The 25,666-nt window shown below is 39.0% G+C and overlaps 1 protein-coding gene across 1 annotated transcript; it reads right to left on the bottom strand.

The window, feature by feature from the left end:
* Window positions 1-2,356: 2,356 nt before the first annotated feature.
* Window positions 2,357-25,666, bottom strand: LOC131239299 (protein TIC110, chloroplastic-like). The gene is made up of 15 exons (XM_058236933.1): window positions 25,015-25,666; window positions 24,389-24,448; window positions 19,099-19,222; window positions 18,912-18,980; window positions 18,697-18,795; window positions 18,066-18,132; window positions 14,863-14,927; window positions 14,669-14,760; window positions 14,074-14,201; window positions 13,862-13,962; window positions 6,743-6,959; window positions 5,895-6,049; window positions 5,278-5,403; window positions 3,913-4,878; window positions 2,357-2,868 (listed from the first exon to the last, which is right to left on the bottom strand). Exons 1-15 carry the CDS (start codon window positions 25,548-25,550, stop codon window positions 2,623-2,625), a joined length of 3,051 nt encoding a protein of 1,016 aa, XP_058092916.1. The 5' UTR covers window positions 25,551-25,666; the 3' UTR covers window positions 2,357-2,622.

Raw genomic sequence — 25,666 nt, 5'->3', positions numbered from 1 at the left:
ATGTAAATCAATGGTTAAAAATCGTTGGTTAGTCACTCAGACATCATGTTGTGCTTGTGGCCCATCCGAGACTTGGAATTTCATCATTTTCAGGCAAAACATATATTTCAGTGGACTTTTATTACAACCATTGTGTTAAACATTACATACGCCACTAATTAGATATATTAAAGTTGATTTAGTAATTAAATTCAAACCCCTGTTAATATATATCATCCATAGCTACTTTTGAATCACTATAATTACTTTAATATTAAAACACATTAAAGTTGATTCCCAATGCAGGTGCCAAACATAATAGGAGTATTTCAAATCCAGGGGTTCCAAATCTAGGCTCCCAAACAGGCCCTTATGGTGAATGTGGGAGTTAGGAGAATCACTTATCACATTTTCAATGTGGCAAATGCGAAAATTGATTTTGACCTTTCCTCCAATGGGTCCAGTCTATATAGTGAAGAATCTCGTTTGGATTCAAAGAATCTCTATGAAGAGTCCAGAGAAGCTCCCTGAGGAAGATTGTGATTGAGCTCATCATGTCCCTCCCCACGTCACACATGTTTGGAAAGAAATGACAATTATAAAAAAAATTTAAAAATATATAATAAAATTTAAAATGTTGGAGTTGAGAAATTGCATGGCACATTCAGGTTTGGGTGCACAGCTAATTTTGGTCTGTATGAGTTCCTCCTCAACCAAGAAACATATGGGAGTAGATTCCATTGTCTGGATTATTTCTCCATTTTGGCCTGCTTGGAATCATCAAATGCAACATGAAAAATGATCATTAGGTGTCCATTTTTAAATTGTAATTTCCTTGCTCGAGCTACACGCAGGTGGTACTTTTTCTTTAATTATGTTTTTCCATTGTTGAGTTGTTCCTTGAGGTACATTATCAAACCTAATCAATGTGATTTGACTTTAGATTTGTTAAATAAATTGTGATATCACTTATCAGCCGGCTTTTCGCTATCAACCTTGATGGTCATAAGTGTTCTTTCAACTATACCGATGGTCAGCATTAATCATTATCCTTATCTTTGTCATCATCACCATAGCCTTCTCTAAAGTATCTGGGGTTGGCTTAACATATCCTATCTTAGCGAGTTTTCTCTAAGGCTGTTTTGTTGAGTCGGCTCAAATGTGTTAGCCGTGTGTGATTGAAATCAGAGTCTTATTTACCTTCTTTTCATTTTAATTTTTTTTTATGAGAGTCGACTCAAATGGCTTAACATATCCTCTCTTTTTTTATGGAGTTGAATTGATTAAACGGCTAATATCGACTTTTATCTTTTTTCACTATCAAAAAAGGGTTATAAGGCTACGCATGTGAGGCTCAAGCCCGACCTACTGGCTAACCTAGTAGTAGGTTCAAAGCCGGTCCAAAGCCAAGCCAGGTTGGGTGATCGGGGCTGAATGCGGATTTTGTCCTACCCCCGTCTGTCTCCAGCTTGTAACAGGCAGGAGCTTTGAGTGGCCACTGTAATGTATGGATTTTATCCACACCGTCCATCCATTTTTCCGTATCATTTCAGGATGTAGGCCCAAAACTAAGGCAGATCCAAGATACAGGTGGACCAGACTATGGGCATTAAACTCTTACTGTTGAAAACTTCTTGAGGGCAACAGAAGTTTTGGATCAAGCTGATATTTCTGTTTTCTCTTCGCCCAGGTCTATGTAACTTTTTGAATTGGTTGGATGTCAAATAGACATCACGATGTGCCCTATGAAAGTTTCCACGGTGAGAATAATTATCACCACTGCTTCCTGTGGTGTGGTCCACTTGAGCCTTGGATCTGCCTAACTTTTGATTATATCCCATAAAATGCCACGAAAAAATGGATTGACGGTGTGGATCAAACCCATACATCACAGTCGCCACTCAAAGCTCCTGCCCGTTCCCAGCTGAAGACAGGTGGGGGTAGGACGCAATCCGCGTTCATCGGAGCTGGGATTATCAGGCAAGGGCGTCTGCAAGCTATTACTAGTCCATATGCCCATTTAGCCCATGGGCTGGGGTTCAACCCATCATTTACAGCCCCAGCTGATTTTCAGGCCAGAGTATCCGACCCCACCACAGAGATGATGTTGCCCCAAAGTGAACGAAATCTAGAAAAAATGGATGTTCTACTTGTTTGAAAATGGGTATTCATCCATTTAAAATGTCAGTACCACCCATTTTTGTGCGGGCCACACACCAGAGATATCTAATCAGTGCAGATTTCTGTGGAATGGCCCACCAAGTAAAACACCCTAGTCTGGGTTCCTGGGACACTTGGGAATCATCTGGTCTACACTTTCAGGCTATCACCTCCAAATTGCCCTCATAATGCAACAATCTGGCCTACGCTTTCAGCCTATCACCTCGAAATTGCCCTCAGATAGCAAGAATCTGCCATATATTGCTGCTGCTATTGCAATCCAGCTTCTGCAACCAATTCAAAAGGCAGACCATTATCATCTTCCCATTGTTTCTATGCATCACAAAGATATTATCGGGGGAGGGGAACCAGATCCTCCGCCTCCGTCCTGAAAGAAGCCTGCAAATCCATCAAGAATTCTTAGGAAAAAAAAAAAAAATTTATATAACTAGTGCATCCACTAAAAACTAACAAAATTTCAGCCTAAAATACAAATGCTTCCTCTTCGTCGCCATTGGCAAGTCCTCCCTTCTCTAGCCTCTTTTGCAACTCCTCCAAGGTTGAGTGGCTGACACCGAGCAGGTATTGCAGGCGGGAGAGCTTCTGGGATGGTGGGTCATTCTTCATGTAGACTAAGAAGAGATCCACAAGCTCCTCCGGGACTTGCCACGACAACGGCTCGGATGGCACCGCCTTGTCGCATGCTAGCATGTCATTAAGAGAGGATACCTGCAACAAAAGGAAGCCCAGCACATCTGCTGATATTGCCTTCATTTTACGACACTTGGCTCAATGCTAGAAAATGACCTATTCTGTGCAACATGCACCATGGTTCACACAAGCAACCAGAATGTTCCCGAGAGATTCATGATGCAAACTGTTCAACGGGTGGGTCCCACTAAGATCAGCCAAGGAGAATTATCTCACTAATCGGTGAATATTATTAGCCATCTGATCTGAGAACCATGAACTGATGGTAGAAAAGAATATTTGCAACAGTCGGCACAAACGGGAAAAAAATCCACCAATCAGACAATGGGCACATCCAGTTCATAATTTGCAGGAATCATGTCCACAGAGGCACCCAACCAATGAACGGTCGTATCAACGTTTGTGCTAATCTGTCCAATTTGAATTTGATTCGAATCCAGCACAGTAAAAGGAAATTTGCAGTTCCATGGTCAGCTTAGATTTCCAAAAAAAAAATGATTTCCTCCTATTGCTTTTCTTTTCTAAGCAATGGTCTCCTACAAAAAAATTTAAGTACCTACATACATACAGAAAGACATGCATGTATAGTGCATGCATATGTACATAGAGACATAGTAGTCCACATTGTTTTCACATGGCAAAATTATTTTGGCATGGAAGAATGTAGGGTGCACTTGGATGTCAATAGAACAAATTTGTCAGTTTGATACACCAAATATCATGAAATTTTCATGATATTAAATATCATCAAATTTCATGGATATTTGGAGCAACCAAGCACACCCTAAAAGAGGAGATGTCTAGTCGGGTTGGGGTCTTGAATTCATAGTGACAACCAAGCCCCAAATTGCAATTCTTTGTTTCTCAAGTTGGACTCAAAACAATAGTTATTGCAATTTGGGGTCCATCTGTCACTATGACTGTTGTTGGTCAGGGCTCGCCCCAGAATGGCCATTTACTCTTTTAACCATATTGAAACAATTTGCAATTTGATTTTATTAAACAGCCAAATGCAGTCTCATCTGAGCAATAAAGAACAAAATAGCATAGCTGAAAACATACCACTTCTGCAGGTTTCCTCTGACGTAGCAACGCCACGGCTTGAACCAATGATTCAGATATCCTGTTCTTAGCAAGCTCGTGAACAACCCCTCTGACCTTCTCCACATTAATGCTCAGATCCGATGGGATGCGCTCATAAATCTCTGCTTCATCGAACTCTCCAGTACCTGACGAGAAGAACTCAGTCACAGTTTTCTTGAAGATCTCCTCACGTAGCCTTTCCGAGATCATGCCGCTCACATCCACGCCCACTTCCTTCAGTTCCCGGATCTGCTTTGCACTCATCCTCCCTTGGCTCACAGCTGTTTCAATCGTGGCTTGCAGCTTTGATGTTGTTATACTCTTTATAACCTGTTGTGCAGCCTCTGCCGGAAGGCCCACCTGCTTTTGCACCTCATTGAGCTGCTCCATCCTGGCTTTTGTTATCTGCCCATCGGCTAAAATGACCTGAGCCTGTTGCTTGAAAGCCTGCTCAGCCAAGCTCCGGTGAACATCCACAATCTCTTTACCAGTCAGCCCGAGGATGCCGCCTAGCTGGTTTAGAAGCAGGTATTCCGAATTGTCCTTCTTCGTGGTGATCTGCGCCCCAAACGGCACAACCGTAACCTCGCCTTGGAGGCAGAATAGCAAGTAGGTCCTATATAGGTCGGTCCTCTCCCGCTCTGGGAGGTCATCCTTAAGAGTTATTTCAGTCTGACCAGGCCTTCCTAGCTTGGCTTCGAGCTCCTTACTGGGTCTAGTCTTTCTTAAAGTCTGGAGGGACTCCCACTCATCTTCCTCGGTTTTTTCGGGTTCAACATCTATTGGCTTAGAGGTTGTAACAGTGGACTCTCCTTTGATATCTGCTATTAATTCGGTGACCACCAAAGTGTTGAATGCTATCATCTTCTTCAGTTCTTTTGCAGCCTCAATTCGGCTACCAGCTGCCCTAGATCGTTTTATATAGTTCATAAACATCATGCGAACCTGCATAGGAGATAAGGCGGTGAAAACATAGAATAGCACAATCTGTTTGCTTGGCTTTGACGTGTTATACCATCATGTATCCAATGGAAGAGGATGTTTGCATGTCTCAAAAGGGGCAGAGGGGGCAAGAACTCCTTTCCATGAAAACCAGTAGCACAAGCATTTCAGATCTCCCTAAAGCATGGATATCCATTTTGGATGAGAAAGGTGGAGAAACGGAAGCCAACTTAACTGCCATTTCTTTTGGCTGTGCCACCCCAGAAGCAGTGCAAAAGAATCGGGTGACCTCGCCAACATCTTTAAAAAGGGCATGTCTAAACACACCCTAAAACTAATAAAATGAAAATGACTATGCATGTTGCATGGTGTGTATACGATGAGATTGAAGAGAATACACACCGCCTTGCTAGCTATGGTCATAGCAGCATCCCTTTTCAGGCGCAAGCCTTTTGATGCCTTCCTGACAGAGGCTCTGACATCAGCATCATATCCCTCTACACCTGCTGCAATTGCATCCTTAACAACCTGAAAAGAATTACTAAAAGAATCACTATCAAGCCAAAAAATAATAAATAAATAAAATAAGTGGCCTTGCTCAAGGGGAATCCATCAATAAATACTTACAACCTTAGATGAAATATGCTTAATATTTGCAGAATTTGTTGGTAAATTAAAATTTCAATCATGTAGATATGGTATGAGATCAACCATTTCTAGATTATTACAATAATAGAAGAGTAACAGCAATAGTAATAATATATTGTTCACAATCTGATCCTTTAATGAGAATTTGATGCTGTCTCAATCAAATGTCCTGGGACTCCTTTCTGCCATTTAAATTGATTCTAATGTGACATGAATGTCAGAAAACATGTCAGTTACCTTGATCTATCTGTTGCATACTGGAAAAAGAGACTTGTATAGAGTTCCAGTGGAGCAATGCATACCATGAAGCTAAGAATTTTTGAAAAAAAAAAAAAAAAACTAAATAAACCCATTGAAGAAGCATGATTCACCTTTTCAAACAACCGGCCACAGACATCTGCATGTGCTGCATCAACAGTTTCCTGAGGAATACAAAGCATAACTCGCAAACGAAGTAAAACAGCAACATCTTCATCACTCAACTCCCCATCAGCTACAGACTGCTGAAGCTTTTGTCGATAAATTTCTGAACGGACAATAAAATATATCATTACTCGGAAGGCAATTCCTTCTTTTTTCTCTCTCTATTTTATTTTATTTTATTTATTTTTCTCTTTTTTTTTGAGAAGTAACAATAATTTTCCTAGCAAAAGGAATGAGGAAAACAAAGAGTGATGGTAAGCTGCCCAAGCTTAGTGCATTACCTATATTCAATTATTGCATTATTTCTTATTAGTGCATTAAAATCATATTCATAAATTAATAATTTTGTCCGACAATGCATAGTGTGGGCCCCGATACAATGTAAACAAATTATGTATAATCAATTTTTTAATAATATTTTGAGGCCTAAGCGTGTAGTCATGCATCTTTTAACATCTGTCTCTAAGCAATTACAAACAAAAGATTTTGCTCATGCCATCAAAGACAACTTAAGTCTCCACCCACATCTACCACAAACCTGCCAATAGGAAAAGAGGCCAGACAACTATGCCTTTAGGGTCATGGTAGCCTTCATGCCAAACCCGAAAAAGAGGCCAATCAAATGGAAGAATGACCCAAAATAAACAAAGAAGAAGAAGAAGAAGAAGAACGATAATGATATTATTGAATCAATGTCAAAATCGACAAAATAAATAAATAAGAAGAACGATAATGATATTATTGAATCAATGTCAAAATCGACAAAATAAATAAATAAGAAAGTGTTACTTAATACCTTCATGTATCTCACTCGCCTTCTGCGGATCGAAGTGCAGTTCATCACAGAGATTTTGAAGGAAAGCAGCTTTGCTAGTGGCAGCTTCCAAATCACCACTAGAAACAACCTGTGAAAGCCGCTTGCGGTAGACCTTTGAGGTGACTTCTAACATGATGGTTTCAGCCTCACGTTTTCCTAAGCCAAATACATTCTTCAAATGGTTCAAAGCCACAAGCTACAAAACCCCCAAAAAAAAAGTAAGGAAACATAAGGATCTAGAACAAACAAGGAAAACTTCGAGAGAAAAAGATGTGTGTGCGCGTCTGTGTTATAATCTTTGCCACACTCCTTTCCAGCATAATCAGTTGTTCTGCAACTATCAATCAGTCATCAATGACATGGAAATACAACCAACAAACCACTACTACTAAAACCTCAGCGACAATCAATAGGTAATGTGCTGTAAAATGCCATGGCTTCTTGAGATGGCTGTGAGAAATTTAACACATACAGTTCATATGGAGAAAAGGTGAAAACTTTTGGGTGCTACTTCATTGCAATAACAGATATGGATTGCAGAGTGTTCTCTCTCCAATAAGTACTGACAAAGCCTCCAGTTAAGACTCTTTTTTTGTAAAGATGACAAATTCATTAAGCTAAAAGCAAGAAAGGCTACACAGAAACTCCAAAAGAGGTGTAGTGGTGATCCTCTCATCACCCCAACCTGCGAAGGAAACAAAAAACAGAAAGAAAGAAGAAGAGAACTGAAGGTGCAAAGGCAACAAAAAAGACCCACCAAACTAATGACCAACAAAAAACAAAGATTAAGTGGCTTCAATCCAATAAAAAACTTTCCCAATCCCTCAAAAGCGATTGGAATGAGATCCCATCAAACACCAGTAAAGCCAACGCCCACTCCACTTGGAGGATGGTGCGACAAACTACAGAGTCCACTGGGGCTACTTTGTCTTCAAAGATTCTAGCGTTTCTTTCTTTCCAAATTGTCCATCAGACAGCAAAAGGGATCAGCCTCCAATTAAGAATTTTTTTTCTCGGTTGTTTAGCACAAAGCACCAAAACTCAATAATTTTTCTCTTCTAGGAGCAAGATGGAACTAACGGACCTTCCAGGACACTTCTTGGCAAGAAAATCAATGACTAGGTGCTACATTGTAAAAAATTGTCTTTCAAAAAACTTTTTTGTTATGGCCTATGCAAACAGACCCTTTGCCTACAATTTTTTTAACACCATGTTCCTTGAAACATGCAAAATAATCAGTGAACAGTCTATCATGCATCTCAGATTCTCCTACTAAGGGCCTGTTTTGATTTTTCTGCTCAATTGTAATTACCATGTAAATAGGTAATAATTATTTACCTAGGCAATTACTGCATTTAGTAATTACTGCATCTTTTCAAATGCAGATGTGACAAATTACTTTTTTAACGATTGAATCGAAAATTTTATGAAATCAATGTGAGGCCTGTCATGATGTATGTGACTTATCCACACCGCTCATTTGTTATGTCAGCTGAATTTATGGCATGAGCAAAAAAATGAGGCAGATCCAAAGCTCAAGTAGACCACACCAAAGGAAACAGCAGGAATCGAACGGCTACCATTAAAAACTTCTTAGGGCCCTTAAAAAGTTTTGAATTAAGCTGATATTTGTGTTTTCCCCTTATCCATGTCTATGTTATGAACAGGTTAGATGATTTTTTTTATAAAAAAAAAACCCCCTCAATGTGGACCCAGTGAAGGAAACAACTTTTAACAATGGACGAATTAAGGCCATTGTTTCCTTTCATGTGGGCCATTTAAGCATTGGATCTGCCTCATTTTTCGGCTCATGTCGTTCAAATAAAATAGATGGACGTTGGGGATATATCATATACATTACGGTGGGGTCCACAGATTTAAGTACACAATTTTGTATCGATTTTCGAGGTGGAATTACTCTCAGAATTTCAAACAAGGTGAAAAAGTAATAATTACTTATTTACCATGATTTACATGTATCATGGAAAATCAAACAAGCCCTAAACTGCATTGCGAGCTATGAATTGATACTGACTCTAGAATTGATACTTACTCTACTATGGCAAAAGCAATTTCAAGGAGACCAGAACCATGATGCTTGACTCGAGCCAAAGACCTACCAAGGTGCTGCATCTGATCTCTTCCTTCAAATACCACTAAATGTAACAAGAAACGTGCATCCAAATTGCAAAGTAGACAATTCCTGGTTAACTTTCTCAATTCCCATCAAATATTTGAAGTGGCCACAGCCGCTCACCAAGATTTGTGCCAAGATGCACTTCTCATATCAGCCAAAACCAAGGCCGTAAAGTGGCACGGTTCAGATTTCACATCATATCACTGAGATAGGGTGGTGTTATCCAGAACTTTAATCTACATGAATTAATCAGAGCACACCTGCCTAATACTACAATTTTCAAATTTTAGTATTTGGAGTTCACTAGGAATTGTCTTGATGGGGACATCACGCGCATACGCATGCCCCCCTACGCACGTACATAAAGAGGAGGGCCCCACCATCGATCTGGATCGTCCAGGGAGGGTCTCCTAGTTAGAGGACTGCGTTTTGGTTCATTAGAGTGGACCTGATCATCATGTGAATCCCACCATGGGTTCTCATGATCGTGACCCACTATTCTAAATAATCTAGTACTTTGGATTTTGCTTATTATTATTATTAGGAATATCATGGACGGTTTAGATTGCTTTGATTAGTTGTTATTTTCTATTACTTCGTCTCCAAGTAATAGGGTGCGCACATGGCGCAAGTTTTGAGGTATAGGATTTTATTATAAATAACATCCCTTGTAGTCATTTTTTCTTCATTGAATATTATGAATAAAATTCTGTGTTTTTATGCTTCTCTAATTCTCTGAGTTGTGGAAATCCAATTGGGCACGAAACTCTCCCTTCTTCTAAGGGCTAACTACCGTGGTGCGAAGCCACACCCCTCTCGAATCGCCCCCATATCCTACCCTCCATATTTCTCATCTCCTATAGCCATCCCCTCATCAAATCCGCCCACGTTAACAGCTAATCTTTTCCCTAAGGTAGATTTCCAAAATCTAACCCTGCAGGAGGACTGAAACTTCTGCGGAGCACCGTGTTCAAACCGATCATCCGTTTGGCCTGAAATTTGGAGGAAAGGTGGCCCATCCTTGGCCAACCAGGCCCTAGCTGGCCGATTCCAAATTCGTAAGCCCCACACACGTGCGGGTCGCCATTCACGCACGTGCGTCAGGCCGGTTTGTTGTCCACACGTGCGGGCTGATCATAGGTTCCCTCTTGTCTCTATTTCACTCTTCTTTTGTCTTGTTTCCATAACCCTAAATTTAGATCATCTTAAATCCCCAAGTTCTATTCCACTTTTGAAACCCTAGGTATTCTCGAATTGAAACGTGAGAATCCCTTGGATTGGGAAATAATCTTTTGCATGTGTGGATGAATCTACTATCCTTTGAGCATTGTTTGATTTATAATTTTTAATTGATTCAGCCCTAACATGTGTAGGCTTAGACCCTCGTAGATTCCCCTTGTTGAATGCTTGACTTTATGTGAGATGTGGAATTATTGTGATTGTTTCTAAATTATTATGACCTAAAGCCTGAAATTTTGCACATCATATCTAATTTTCATATCCTGCATCATATCTACTTTGCAATTTGGACGCACGTTTCTTGTTACATTTAGTGGTATTTGAAGGAAGAGATCAGATGCACTTCTCATATCAGCCAAAACCAAGGCTGTAAAGTGGCCCAGTTCAGATTTCACATCGTATCACTGAAATAGGGCGGTGTTACCCAGAACTTTAATCTACATGAATTAATCAGAGCACACCTGCCTAATACTACAATTTTCAATTTTTAGTATTTTAAATACTCAAGTATATGGAATGTTAAAAAATAATAATAATAAATAAATAAAAATTGATTTGTGTGCCATATTCAGCAGCTCTCAGATGATTAAAATCAGTGTGTTTTTTTGACGTGTTAAGCATATCAGTTGTAACAACCTATTCTATAAATAGGAGATTGTGAAGGGGTAGAGACTATCGAACACTCTTCCCTTCTCCCTGCAAATATCTTTCTTTTCTTCTCCACATCTTCCCTCTTTTATCTTTGATCTCTCAATCTACAAAATCTCTTCCTAAAAAATCTAATCAGTGAGTGGCACAAAATACTGACAACAAATAACAAAAAGATATCAATGGTTGAAGTCTTGATTTCTATGGTTTTTTAACAAATCATCATCATCACCACCGCCGCCGTCATCATAGCCTTGTCCCAGCCACTTGGGGTTGGCTTTAAGAATCCAATTTCTCCAATCACACTAAGGCACTATCATGACTGAACAACCCTTCATACCCTTTCTCACTAGTCATTACCTCCATCCAAGTCCTTTTAGGCCTTCCTCTCATTTCCCTTTTCAGGGCCTTCAAAATTAATCAATGTTCCCTCCTCACAAAAGCTAAAATAATCACTCACCAATCATTTTTAAGGCCTGATCTTTGGTAAGTGAAGAACTCTTCATATCCCTTCTCACCTCCATCCAAGTCCGTTTAGGTCTTCCTCTCATCCCCTTTTCAACCCTAATCAATGTTCCCCTTCTTACCAAAGCCGTCACTAGTCTTAGTTGCAAATGGCCATACCATCTTGATCCAATCTCCATCATTCTCTTTACTCTAACTATCCTTGGCTACTTTAGAGGACCTCATTCTTAGTTCCATCACACATCCATCCATTGCACCAAAAAAGATAATAACAAAATAAAAATTACCCCCGTCAGCACCAGATTTAGGAGTCAGAAAGTAACATTTCCGGTTTCCGGATTCGGGGTACAACAACCTATTCTACTGGACGTATCATCATCCATCTTTCCATCCTTTTGAATAACAGGACAAAGGTAATGAAACAAATCACTTTCTAACCATTGATTTTAACTAGAGCGCCACTTCTATAACTATTCCTACAAAAGTTGCAGTCAAAATACATCATCTTGGTCATGCTAATTTTTGAGCCTCTACACCCTAAAATCTTCATCCAAACCTCACCTCTATAATTATTCCTATGAAAGTAGCATTACAAATACTCTGTCTTCAGTTCTGCTAATTTTTAAGCTTCTAGATGCAAGAGTCTTCTTCCAAACCTCCAAGTAGCATTTCCCCCTCTTGAGTCTTGTCAGCCAATACCAAGTTATCCACAAAGAACATATACCAAGGGGCCTCATCCTTAAAACTAACAGTTAATCCATCCATAACAAGTGCAAAAAAGGGTAGTTTCAATCAATGCATTAATAAAATATAACAGAGATGGTGTGTATTCCTTCAAGTTATGGTGTTTAATTTATATTGTCTGGTTCATAAGTGCATAATTCTTTTCACATATTATGTTTGTCAAATTCCTCAGTTTACACAGAGGACAAAGCAATGGACTTAACAGCATATTCTGTGTAAAAAATGACAATTAATGATTCATTAAATACAGAAGATATTCATAAATGTGAAGTCTGTTGATGGAGTATCAATGGCGAATGAGAGAATATGGCATTTTTTAATATTTCTTGGATAATAGTTAGTATCTTTTACATTTCATTAGCTGTTCACATTTTTAAAATAATACCTACAAGTAACTTCGTCCACCTAGGATTTGTTTGCCACATCTATTTCAGCCAAAACAATGGAAGCAGTGGATGATTATCCAGCAAATAATAAATAAATGAAAAGTTGGTGAAGAGATGTATTCTAGACTAACAAAACTTTCATTTTCTTCTTTCTTTGGTTGATAATAATGTAGGGGTTCTTGGAAACTTTTCGGGTAAAGGGTGAGGGCTCAAGTTAACAGGGCAGTGGATCATAGAACTTTTGTCAATCAATCAAGAGAATTCCCATTCAAATATGGTTGGCAAAACAGGCTTTGTAAAGCCAACTCCAAATAGCTCGGACAAGGCTGTGGTTGCTATGATTCTCCAAAATGGTATTGGTTTAGAAGCTTACAAGTAATTTATCCATTTAATGACTTGTTAGTAGCTTTCAATTGTACTTGGCAATTTCTCTCAAACAAAAACTCACTAGTGAGCCAATACTTTCTGAAACCATTGAGGTGTGTTTCCAACTTTAAATCAAGAAACATCATATAAATATACCCAAAATAGAATGCATTTGTCCTCCACTTTGGCATGTTGTCTCTTACTTGTGCATAAGTCTAACCAAGTCGATAGATGTTCCATTTTGCACTTCCCATTTTATATCAAGTGAGATAACTACTGAAGCATCTGATCACCACAATAAGCACAAACTACAATTTGATTCGAAATTACTGCAATAACATCCTTTTTAAGAAAAATACCTGAAATAATCAGAATATTTTATGAGATCGCGAGGAAAATTCCTTTTACGTAGAATGCCTATCCCTAACACATGTTTTATGGGCCAGAATCAGAAGGAAAACATCAATCATTTGTTTCTCCACAGTGATGTACCTAAAGATCATTTCCTCCGCTTACTCGGGAACTTTCTTTGGAAGGCACTACCTTGTGGCATTTTGTGGGATCTTTAGTAGGAAATGAATAGAAGAATCATTGAGGTACAGCTCTCCTTAATCACTGAAGAGGGGCATTACTCCCATGATCAGTAACCTGGCCCTGATTAGGCCCAAGTTCATGAGCTGGTCTCCTTCAAGGAGGTTAGGAGTATTTGGGGCACCACTGAGTCGCAATGGGGCAGCATTGGGCTGTTTTCTGTGGGTCTTTTTGTTTGGCTGCTGTATGTTTTTATTCTTCTTGCTTTGTCAAGTTACTGACGAGCGGATGACTAGCTTTAAGCCTGTGATTCTTGCCTTCTTTGTTAAATTAAGTATCATCTTCTTTTTTTCGTTTTTTTATAAGCGTTTGATAAAGTATCACCATTTTTTTTTTTTAAATTATGGGAATTAAGCTTGAGAAAATCAACACAACAAATAACTTCACTAAACTGATATGTAGCTGAATTGTTCAATGAAAACATAGTACTTAGTTATTTAGTACCATAAGGATTGGACGACGGCTGCATGTCACCCACACAGATATTTGAATGCATTACATGCTAGAAGAATCCATACATACCTTGTCTTCCTCAATACGCCCACTTGAAAAAGAGTCTGCCAAGTACGCTCGGTAGAGGAGCTTCAAATCGTCCATCTTTCTGTCGCTATCATACTCACCACCTATGATAAAGATGCAGATAAATGCCAGCATTTATCTTGACGTTCGGATTTAAAAAATAATAAATAAAAAACATATTCAACATAAAGCAATATTTTAAGAAGTATCTCTACCTATTAAAGAAACAGGCCCCACCCCAGGGGCAAAGCGGCTAGCTTCAGGATGGCTACTTAGGGAGATAAGTGAATTATTGAATGCCAGAATCTGGTCAAGCTCCTCAACAACTGGTGCTGTTTCCCTACTGGCAGCCTCTAATTTTGTTAGCAAATAGGAAAAGGCAAGGCGAGAGAGAGAGAGAGAGAGAGAGAGAGAGAGAGAGAGAGAGAGAGAGAGCTGATTATTGAAACGGTAAGGTGAACAATCGGCATCTTCAGTTAAAGAATGCTTTTGTGAACCATAAATGTAATAGAAATGAAACGAGTATCAGTTTCAAGAAAATTCTGTGAGTCATTTTGCATTATAAAATGTTTGAATCACTTGCGAAGAACTAGTATTAGAAAAGCCCAAAATAGTTCATTACCAGTCCAAAGCAACAGTGCAAGCAACCTATAAACATCATAGGCATTGAGAACAAAAGACGCAATCCTTCTAATGCAAAAATACAAAGAAGCAATTTCTTTTTTTATAATAATAATAATAATAATAATAAAAGGTGAGCCTCAGAGTGTGTTTAACCAATACTAGTAAGCAAGGCAATAGGGATCATACACTCTTGTCCTAGACTTCAACATATCAAGTGCTGTTGAAATGTTTTCTTCAACGAGTTTTCTTGTCTGCTCCCGAAACATATCAGCAGCAACCTTCAAGAAATAACAAGAGGAAGAATGCCTTCTAAATAAATTATAAACCATGGAGTAGAATCACTATGAATTATATATCATCAGCATTTTTGCAGGAGATACCTCATCAGAAAGCCGGTATAGAAGTTGTGCTTCTCTCAAGCTAATAAGTGTTTTCTCATCAATATCTAAAAACCAACGACACAGAGGAAAAAGAATCAGAATTTGTAAACCGAACCGTGGCAATCATCCACACTCAAAAGCAACCAAGTGATAATTAAATTGTTTCCGTGTTTTATAAAGGAAACAACTTTTACCGGGATGAGTACAAACTACAAAGAGCAGAATCGCCATGCCAAGGAAGAGGGAAAACCATTCCAATACATAAAGTATATCATGAAAGTCCCCTCGACTAGTGTGTTGGCAATCACATTCACCTCTTGCCATAAATTAATTAAAGGAAGATGCGTGCCAAACATGGTGTGCTATAACGGCCATTACAGGACTGTACGGCCGTTACGTAACAGTAACAGTGGCAACCGTTACGTGTTACGGGGTCATAACAGCCGTTACAGAAAAAATGACCCATTACGGCCATTACGAGGCCGATACAAGTTTTCTTCTAAAAACAAAGGCTGCAACGGCCATTACAGCTTGTATCGTAATGGTAACAGTTGTGGCCATTACAGCCACCATTACCATTACAGAATACCTTGGTGCCAAATGCTGACACTAATTTTGTTTACAATGGATAAATCATTTATCATCACATCTTATGGGCAATGACTAAAATTATTTATTCAGAATTTCAAACACAACCATAGGTATCAAACATACGCAAGAGAATTCATTCATTTCCTTGAAGAATACCAAAGAGTATGGCAATCATAAGCAGCCATGAATTAATGATTAAGAGAGCTTACAAACTAATGACTAAGAGGGGATACAATGTGGACCAAAAATTACCAAGAATCTTAGACAATTACAGTTAAGAAGTAGAATAGAAGTTCATTGACAGCACATGTGCTGTTTCAATTCCTGCTATTTTACGAAAATCATTGTTGTAAATAGCACTTGTAGAGTAGCGTAGCTACAACGCTACATAGCGCAACCAAATAGCATATTTCCCTGTAGGCTGTAGTGTACGCTACAAGGGCTGTAGCGTACACTACAAGCTACGTAGCGTGTAGCGCATGTAGCATTTGCAATACATTTTTTTGGTCTTTTTAAAGAAACAAAGTTTAATGCCGATAGTTCAAGTGTTACTGTAAAATGGCGGTGACCCATCCTTCTCACACATGTCAATGTTGTAGAGCCATCCAGACAATCCAAATACTGTGTCCTACTGTAAATGGAAAATATTTGTACATGTACCCATATCAGACAATCTTAACCCTCTATAAATGGCCTTCAAGTGTACGGCTGAGAAGGGTTTCGAAATTGGGCTCACAAGCCCTCTTTTGAAACCTAACACTCAATGCACATACTCCTCCAGCCCCCCAAAACCCAAACTCTCGATTCTCTCAATCCACAAAGCCATTGAAGAGAACATTTTGACCGATCAATCAACCCTGCAAGAAGATCAATTTGTTGCATTTTCAAGAGCATTGTGGCTGAAAGGAAATAAAAAATCAGATTTCCCCCTTTCACATCCCTATGGCTTCGAAGCTCAAATATCCAGTTTTTTATGGATTGAATCCCTTATTGAGCTTGATACAGGTATGTTATTGCCCCTGAATCTGTTAATGAGTTCCTTTTCAATTTAGTTGAAGATTTATGCTTTCTTTTTGGAATTTTTTTTTAGGAGACCAGTTGCAATGCAATGTTGTAAAATAGGAGTTGCTATGCAATTTTTTTTGTTTGTTTTAGGGGTCCGTTGCGGTGTGTTTTAGCTGGTTATTATGCAATGTGTGTATATGGTATGCTACGCATTGTTTCTTTTTCTTTTTCTTCTTTCTTTTTTGTGGGTGTGTGTATGAAGGTGTTTGAGTGGCTGTGCATTGTTTTCTATGGTGTGGCCCACACGATGGTTGGATAGACTTGGTCTTCTTAGGTGGCTCACAATTAGCCATTGATTTTATGGTGTGGCCCATCCCCCAGTCCAGCAGAGTCGATCCATTTTTCTGTGTTGTGACAGTCCATTGTAATTTTTTTCTTTCTGTTACATTTATTCTTACTATTTATCATTTTTTTCTTCTATTTATAATTTTAAAAAATAGAAGTATCGTGTACGCTACATGCTATAAGGGGCTGAACGCTATGCAATACACTATGCTATTTACAAAACTAACAAAAATACATTCAATGATAAGATGCATTCTGCAATAGTTCTCTTCAACTTCTAATTAACTCATTTTGTTAATCTTTCCTCCAAATGTATTCCCTATGAAAATATCCTAACTGCAAAGCCACTTGATAGAGCCGTGGCAAGACCAGATCTTGTTTAAGCTTCGAGTCTTGTAAAACCCAACTACTAGACAGGATAATGTGACTACTAACTCATATACAGATTATTATCCATCAATGCTCAGTAGTAAAGGTACATAAGCAAACCAGCAACTTGGTTTGAATGCACCCCCCCTTGATACAACCATGGTAAGGCCAGAGTTTATCTAAGCTTCAAATCTTCAAGACCCAATACCTCGATAGCACAGCGTGGTTACTAAGTCGTGTACAGATAATAATCAATCATTACTCAGTAATAAAAATAAATACGTAAACCAGCAATTTGGTCCAACAGATGGGCCCTTAGCATCAAGCCTTTTGTTGGGGGGACAAGCCAACAGGGCAAAACCTGTTAGATCCGTTGAAAGCTGTTACTCTATTCTATAACATGTACTGACTGCGTTATTTCCGTTGAAAGCTTCAGAGTATATAGGCTCATAACTCCTGGCTTCGTGCTCTTTCCAGAACAGCTAGGCAGGAGCACAGCATAGTGAGAAGATAAAAGTTGGCCAAGCATGCATAGCAAAGTACTTTCCTCTTGTGACTTGACTGCAATAGTGACATGAATGTAATTATTGCAACAACTTTTGCTCTAACATGAAACGGTTTATCCTAGAAAGCCCATGTAGCAGATGAACAAGGCAATCATCATGTTTTGGACTTTGGCATTTGTGATTGCAGAAGTTCCACTTAAGATAAACATAAACATCTAATTAAAATAAAGTAAAATGCACAAGAAGTTCATGATTCATAAAATTTAGCTTTTAAAGTTTTTCTACAAAGCAATACATAAAGGCCAACAACCATGTTAGTTACCGAAAATTAGCAAAAAGATTTTCTAAGCTAGGTCAGAAGTCACTGCATAGGGCTTCTTGTACAACCTCGGTTAACTAAATTCAGCTTCATTGCATAGAGTCTCTGGGCATTGTCCCGAATGGCAACCTCAACCTGGCAATGAAATAATAGTAACTTGTGAGGGAACTGGAGAGCATTAAAGCATGCATAGAATCTATAATGGAAATCGCCTTGGTATATGAATAAGGAAATTTTCCAAGTCATTTTAAAGACACTCAATAGAGCTGATATGCCACTGGGATAAATAAATAAATAGAACTTTCTGGAAAAAAAAACTACACAATTGCTCAACGAAAAGAACTTTTCAAACAAAATGGCCTGCAATTAAAAGATGAAACCTGACTGGAACCTTACACTCACTAATCACTATGCACACCAGCAGGAATAACATGATCACCAAAGCTTCATCATGATAAGTCAATTAAATGAAGAAAAAAAAAAGGTTCTGATAAATGCGAGTATCCAGGGGTCCTACGGAAACAATTAAGAAAAAGAATGAAATCATGTGTAGAGTATATTCAATTCTACCATTTAGACTCAAGAGTAAAGACACACATCAAACAAGTATCGACTTCATCTCAAGCAAGCAAATGAAATGTCAACTTACAAAACATGCAAACCATCTACATACAAAATATTTAGTGAACGCTTAAATACCTGTGAATCAGTGACCTTGAAAACACGCTTCCAAGGCAAAAGGAATGTTGATGCTTCTCCAAACACCAGTGTCGAAACATAAACTAGCTTCTGAAATGCCTGCACTGGAAATTCACTAAGAATGGTCAAGCTCCACTATTTCCTCTTGATGCCAAAAAATACACAGAATGAGCACCAACATACCAAAGCAGAACACACAATTACAAGAAACCTACCCGACGCTGCTCAATGTCAGCATCACGGTCTCCAGTTTCAAGCCTTTGCCTGAAAATGCGCCTTCCAATCTAGGGTGCCAAAAACAAGATGGGTCAGAGAGACGGAATGGGATGCATATCTAGCTTTGTATATGATGGTTACCAGCGGAAGGCAAGAAAGCTATAGAAATCATTGTCGCTGGCATACCTCCATGTGCACAGCGGCTGCATCAGGATCATCAATGCCAAGAGCATTTTTGAACTTTAAAATGGTTTCAACTTCATTGCCTTTGAGATTTTCATGCCCAGGTGGAAGGATGGAAGATACAAACCTGAGTGAAACAAATAAGAAATTAATAAACAAGATACACCAGTTACAGCAGAGATCCAACTATTATCATATACTGGGCAATTTACTAATGGCGTGCAGTATTCAAATTGTTCTAGAAACTAAAGGAAATACATGAAGGATTTCTTCCTAGTGTCTAACTTGATGTTGTAATCCACGGAAGCTTATAAACTATAATGCAGGGGCATTTTCACACCGGGCTCGAGTGGAGTCGCCTATGGGATGCAGGAGCGCACTCGGGATAGACAAGGCCCACGAGGGAGGTGTCGTGTTCGAGACTCCTCACCGGGGGTGATTAATGAGCATTTCACACCGGGCTCAAGTGGGGTAGCCTGTGAGATGCGGGGACACACTCGGGGTGGGCGGCCCGTGTGAGGCGGTACCCATGTGATTTGGGGCCCACGAGGGGGGGTTCGGCCGAGGTCCTAACCCATGAGATGTGGGGCATGGGTTATGAGATAAAGGGATTAATTCGCCATGCTCTAACAGTTCGAGCTTTTAGATCAAGTGGTTAATTGTCATACATCAAACTACTTGTTAGAGAAAATGTATTCAAGAGTGAGAACAGCCAGTGGTGGAACTGATAGGCTCCCAGTAGCAGTGGGACTTCATCAAAGGTTGGCATTAAGCCCTTACATTTTTTGCAAGTGGTTAAATGAAATAACCACTAGGTCCAGAAACCACTAGGTCCAGAATGTGGTCTAATGCAAACTAAGGATTGGAATTGCATATATAGGACAATAAGTTGTAGAAAGAAGATAAATCAGGAAGAAATTGAAATCTAAAAAGAGAACTAAACTCACCCAAAGGCAAGAGAAAGAGAACCAAGCTGCTTTTTCCCTTATACAACAAAAGAGTACATGGGAGGCATTTCACAAGCCCAACTGTGGGGTTCATATAGGAAAGGCCAAGTCCTCTAATGAAATATCACCAGCCATCATCATTATCATCATCTAAGCCTTATCCCAACTAATTGGGGTCAGTTACATGAATCCTTTCTGTTCCATTCCACTCTATCATGGGCCATAACTTCAGTTAGACCATAGGTCACCAAAATTCTTTTCTTACTAACTCCACCCACGTCCTTTTGGGCCTTCCCCTTGCCTTTTAAAGCCTTCAACTCGTACCAACTCACTCCTAACCAAGCATAGTTCTTCCTCTCCGTTGCACATGACGAAATCATCTAAGTCTACTTTCCCTCATCTTATTACCTATTAGTGTTACTCCTAAATTCCTTCAAATGCATTCATTTGCAATTCTATCCTTCTGTCTTGCCACTCATCCATCTCGACATCCTCATTTATGCTATACGCTCATCCATCTGAGCATCCTAAAAATCTCCAGAGGCATATCTCCGTTTCTTCCACCTCGCTTGAATTCTATGGCAACATCCTTCTTAATCTCTCCACTCCCATGAATTATCAACCCAATATATCGAAAGTGGTCATTTTGGAAACTTCTCAGTCAGCAATCTAAACTAATTCCTCGTTTCCACTCCTATTGTTACTAAAATTGCACTCCATATACTCTTTTTTAGTCCGACTAACTTTAAATCCTTTAAATTCTAGATCAACTCTTTATAAATCTAGCTTCGTGTTTACACCCTCTCTCATCTTGTCAACCAAAACTATATTATCTACAAACAACATACACCTTGGGATCTCTCATGCAAATGCCTTGTTAACTCATCCATAACCATTACAAAAAGGTATGTGCTCAATGCCAACCCCTAGTCCAAGCCTACAGTAACTAGGAACTCACTTGCCTCTCCGCTAGTAGTCCTCACATTTGTTACTATTCCCTCATACTATCCTTTATCATGTCAAAATATCCTCTTGAAACTCCCCCCTTTTTCCCAACACCCACCAAATTAACTCTCTAGGGAGTTGGGACCCTATTGTAAGCTTTCTCTAAGTAAATAAAAACCATGTGGAGATCCATTCTCCTCTCCCTATATTTCTTCACCAATTGTCTACATAGGAAAATAGCTTCAATTGTAGACCTTCCTAGCATGAAACCAAATTGATTTTCTAATGTGTTCATCTCATGCCTTGGTCTTTTGCTCAATCACTCTTTCCCAAAGTTTCATAGAATGGCTCACAAGTTTAATCCCACGATAGTTAGTGCAGCTTTGTACATCTCCTTCATTTAAATCTCCACTGGTGGTTTATCTAAATCCTATCTCAAGATCTATCACTTTTCTTTTCGAAAGATAACAATATTTTATTAAGATATGTTAATATTTTTTTAGGATAATAATAGTCTTGAAAACTAAATGATTTATTTAAATCCTATCCCTAGATCGACCATAGATGCCATTCTCTTTTTCTTTTCTTTTTCTTTTTCTTTTTTTTCTTTAGAACTGCCCTGATTTAACTTGCCACCACTTTCTTCAATGAGTGAAGTTTGTTATCCCATATATTACCTTATCCTCTATTTATTTTCCACGTGTTAAAATTGTGCTTGCTATTTAAACCTCAAATCCTTCCCGTTTCAATGGGATGTCCAATTCAGTGGGTAATTTTTTCCCTCCGTCGTGTCATCTTGGGATTTACAAACTGATTTGCGCTGAGGTCCCTTACTGTAACTTGTTTGCAGATGATGGGTTTGCCACCACGGAGCTGTTTGCTTTTTCTGTTTAGAGTTGTTTAGCTTTTTCCTAGCGTTTTTGCTTTTGTTTTCGTTTTTCTTTCAGGCTTTGTATCTGCCCTGCTCTGGGCTTCTCTTTATTTGTTTTCTTTCTGCTTTAATATAATTTTCCATCTTTAAAAAAAATAAAATAAATAAAAAAGGCTTGACGGTACAAAGACTCAACAATTAACTGATTCAGGACAGTGCATTAAGAATGCAACTTTAGTACAAACAATTATACAGGAAATGATTTAGTTAAAACCAGTAGAGAGCATACCAGAGTAACGTGTTTCATTACCTTGGCTCTATTATTCAAAAGGATGGGTAGATTGAAGAGCATGTTTCCAATAGAATTAGAGCTGGGTGGATGCGGACAGATATCTCTAGAATGTCATGTCAGTGTCGCATGTGTATGACTTGACGGAAATTTTTAAAGATAGCTATTCAATTGGTTGTGCTACACGGGGTAGTTTTGGGCCGCTAGAAGACATCATGAGCAGAAATTAAATATTTTTTTCCTGATAAAAAAGAAAAAAAATGGTTGTGCTATATGGGGTAGTTTTGGGCTACTAGAAGACGTCATAATGCAAAACCCAAAAGGGAAAGCAAATATATCAATAAGAAAAGAAAGAGCTTGCGGGGAAGAACCCAACAATCCTCTATTCTTTAAATATTTCCCCCCCCCCCCCCCCCCCCCCTTAGAGAAATAAGAAAATGAAAATGACTCAAAGGTGATATGAATAGCGATCTTCATAATCGAAGTAACTCAGATAAGAATAGTTTATGGTTCAATTTCCCAAGAGCAGAACTTGCTCCCCCCTAGAGAAACCCAGAGAATTTTCGTAAAAGAGAATATCATTCAACTTGTCTCATTCTGCAATGAAAGCAAAGGAATCTAAAGATAAAATTCCTAGCTAGCCGATAACCAAGAAAATAGGAAACTACCTAAATAAGAAATCAGTTAAATAAGAAATTACTTAAATAAAAAGAATCTAAGATTACGTATTGCCTAATATAAAGATATCAAAGGAAATTATCTAATGTAGAGATTGATTTTTTTTTTTTGAAAGATGACGATTTCATTAAAAGAAAAAACAGAAAACAGAAACAAGGACGATCCGCTGAGATAGCAGAACGGAAACTAGAAACCTAGGAAGAGAAAATCGCTATCTATAAAAGAAGCAACATTGGCAGCCCATTCAATTAAAGCTCTTTTAGTCTTAGACAGTGACAATATTTCCTAAGATTGAGATTTGACTAAAAATGGAAAGTGGACATTTTTCTTATGCACACGTGCATAGTGTGCATGCTTGAGATGTGGGCCTTTTCTTCAAATCTTGATAAATCAGCTTGTGTGGCCATTTGGTTGCATCGCATCATGAGCAGAAATTCAATAATGCAGAAATGGGGACGTTGAGACCGATGTGTGGAACTACTAGGTAGCATAAAATTATGAATGAGATCACCTGACGCAACCTATAAGTCTCAATAAGAGAGAAAATGATGGAGAGCATAATGAGATGGTTCATCATGTGTGACAGAGACTAATGATGGCCCTGAAAAGGAGGGAAACATTGACCAGGTTGAAGGGCCTGAAAGAGAAAGGGAAAAGGACCTAAAAGGATTTGGAATGTGGTGATGAGAAGGGATGCTTGTCCAAGACCTGAAAGGACTTGGAATGAGGTGGTGAGAAGGGATACTTGTTCAATAACTGAGGATAGACTGATAGAGCCTTCGATAAGATTGAATTGCAAAAACAGAATTTATAAAGCCGGCCCCAAATAACTGAGACAGATGTGATGATGATGATGTATTCTTTAGAACCTTTCATAGGAACTTCTAGAAAAACATACATGATTAATAAGCCAACCACAGACAACGGGGACAAGGCTATGATGATGATGACGATTTTTTTTTATACAAAATGATCACGATCATGAAACGATGATGATCATAAAATAATCTCAAAAAGGTGTCCTCTCTGTTTACCAAGGGAGTAAATAGAAATTACACCTTAAGAAGACATTTTCCTGATGCTACAATTGCAAAGATATGCATGCGCTTTTAATCATTGGAAAGACTTGGCATTTGGCATGAAACAAAAAAAAATCATCTTAAATTTGACATATCAAAAGGTTCAAGATCACCCCAACAAAATTTTTGTATACGAGTAGGGAATAACACATCACCATCAACTTAACCTCTCCCAACAATTTGGGGTTGTCTTTTAAATGGTCAATTGTAAAAGTTTAATGATCGTCTTCCCACCAGAAATCTACCTTCATCTTTTACCAGGGCTCTTAAAACCAGTCATGGTAGAGGCTCACATTGACACCACTCACATACGAATGCAGGCCCACCCAGCATTGAACCACAGTCCAACTATTACATGCGCACCACAAAGGGCGAGTAAACGGGTGGAAACCATTAAGCAGGAAGCATCTGGGTAGGAAATAATAACATGTACAACTTAGAACCATAAAGAAAAAAGAAAATAATAAAAATCAATTTGACTCACCGGCTATACAAATCACAAAGCTCTGCATTGAAGGCTTCATCTTGTTTGCTAACACCGTATCTGAAAGGTTGAATTTGAACACAGGAAAAAGAGGGAGGAAAATAAAATCAGATGCAAGATAATGGTAAGAACCAAAAGAAAACCTGGAAAACAAGAACCTTATCATGAACCGAGCAAGAGCCCCCTTACCTAATGAAAACAAGCACATCATTACAGAAAAGAAACCAAATTGAAACAAGCTGAAGGAACCATGTTTCACAGAAAGCAACCTTGGAAACCAAAAGAATTACATTGATCAATTTCTCACTAGCCCAAAAACCATGATTTTTCATAGCCAAAAACCATAGCACATATCAACAAACCATGAACACTAAATCCATTATCAAGACCAGCTCAGTCATTAAATCTCAAAATCTAATTTATATTCAAATCAATAAAATGAAAGGAACAAACTAATTATATGGAGCAAACCATAATTTCAATAACATGCATTCTATATACCCAAGATTCCACAATCCATTGGAATATATGAAATAATTCCAAGAGAATCAGTAATACAATTAAATTGAACTAAGTTAATACCAGAAAAATTTAGAACCAATCCCCCCAAAAAAAAAAAGCCCCACCTTTGCGCAATCTCTTCAACATCCTCCCTCTTCAATGTCCCAGGATCGTCAGAACCCACCACATAATTGTGCAAACTCACTGCCGCAACCTCCGGAACACAAGCATTCATTGCATACACTGCAGCCCCGCCGGCCGCACCAAGAGCGACGGCACCGCCCAATCCAGTAGCCCGCGTACCACCGAACCGGAACCCCAGCCCATATCCCGCAGCGAGTGCACCAGCAACGAACACAGCCGACGTCGCCAACCGGACCGGAGGCGACAACCCGTCGATGAGGGCTTGCGGGCCCGGGAGCTGCTTCTTGCCCCCGAAGATGGCCGAATTCACGGAATTGTCCGGTTCGATAGCCTCGGAAACGGAATTTCGGACAACGGCGATTTTGGGGCTGGGATTTCTGGTGAGAAAGGATTTTCTAGGGTTTTTGAAGCGGAGAGGATTGGAATTAAATTGGGAGATGAGAAGACGGCGAGAAAGAGAAGGAGAAGGAGAAGGAGAAGGGACGGAGGGAGAGAAGAGGAGAAGAGGAAGATCCATGTCTCCTTCTTCTTCTGATGAGATAAGAAGAAGAGGATTTTCTAGGGTTTCTAGGGTTTTGCAATGAATTCTAAGGTTTTGAGAGGGATGGAGACGACGATACAACTTATCTGCTA

This window comes from Magnolia sinica, chromosome 3 (assembly GCF_029962835.1).
Source record: "Magnolia sinica isolate HGM2019 chromosome 3, MsV1, whole genome shotgun sequence".
In the NCBI taxonomy this organism is placed as follows: Eukaryota; Viridiplantae; Streptophyta; class Magnoliopsida; order Magnoliales; family Magnoliaceae; genus Magnolia; species Magnolia sinica.
Note: the sequence above shows the minus strand (reverse complement) of the source record. Positions and strands in the feature narration are given on the sequence as shown.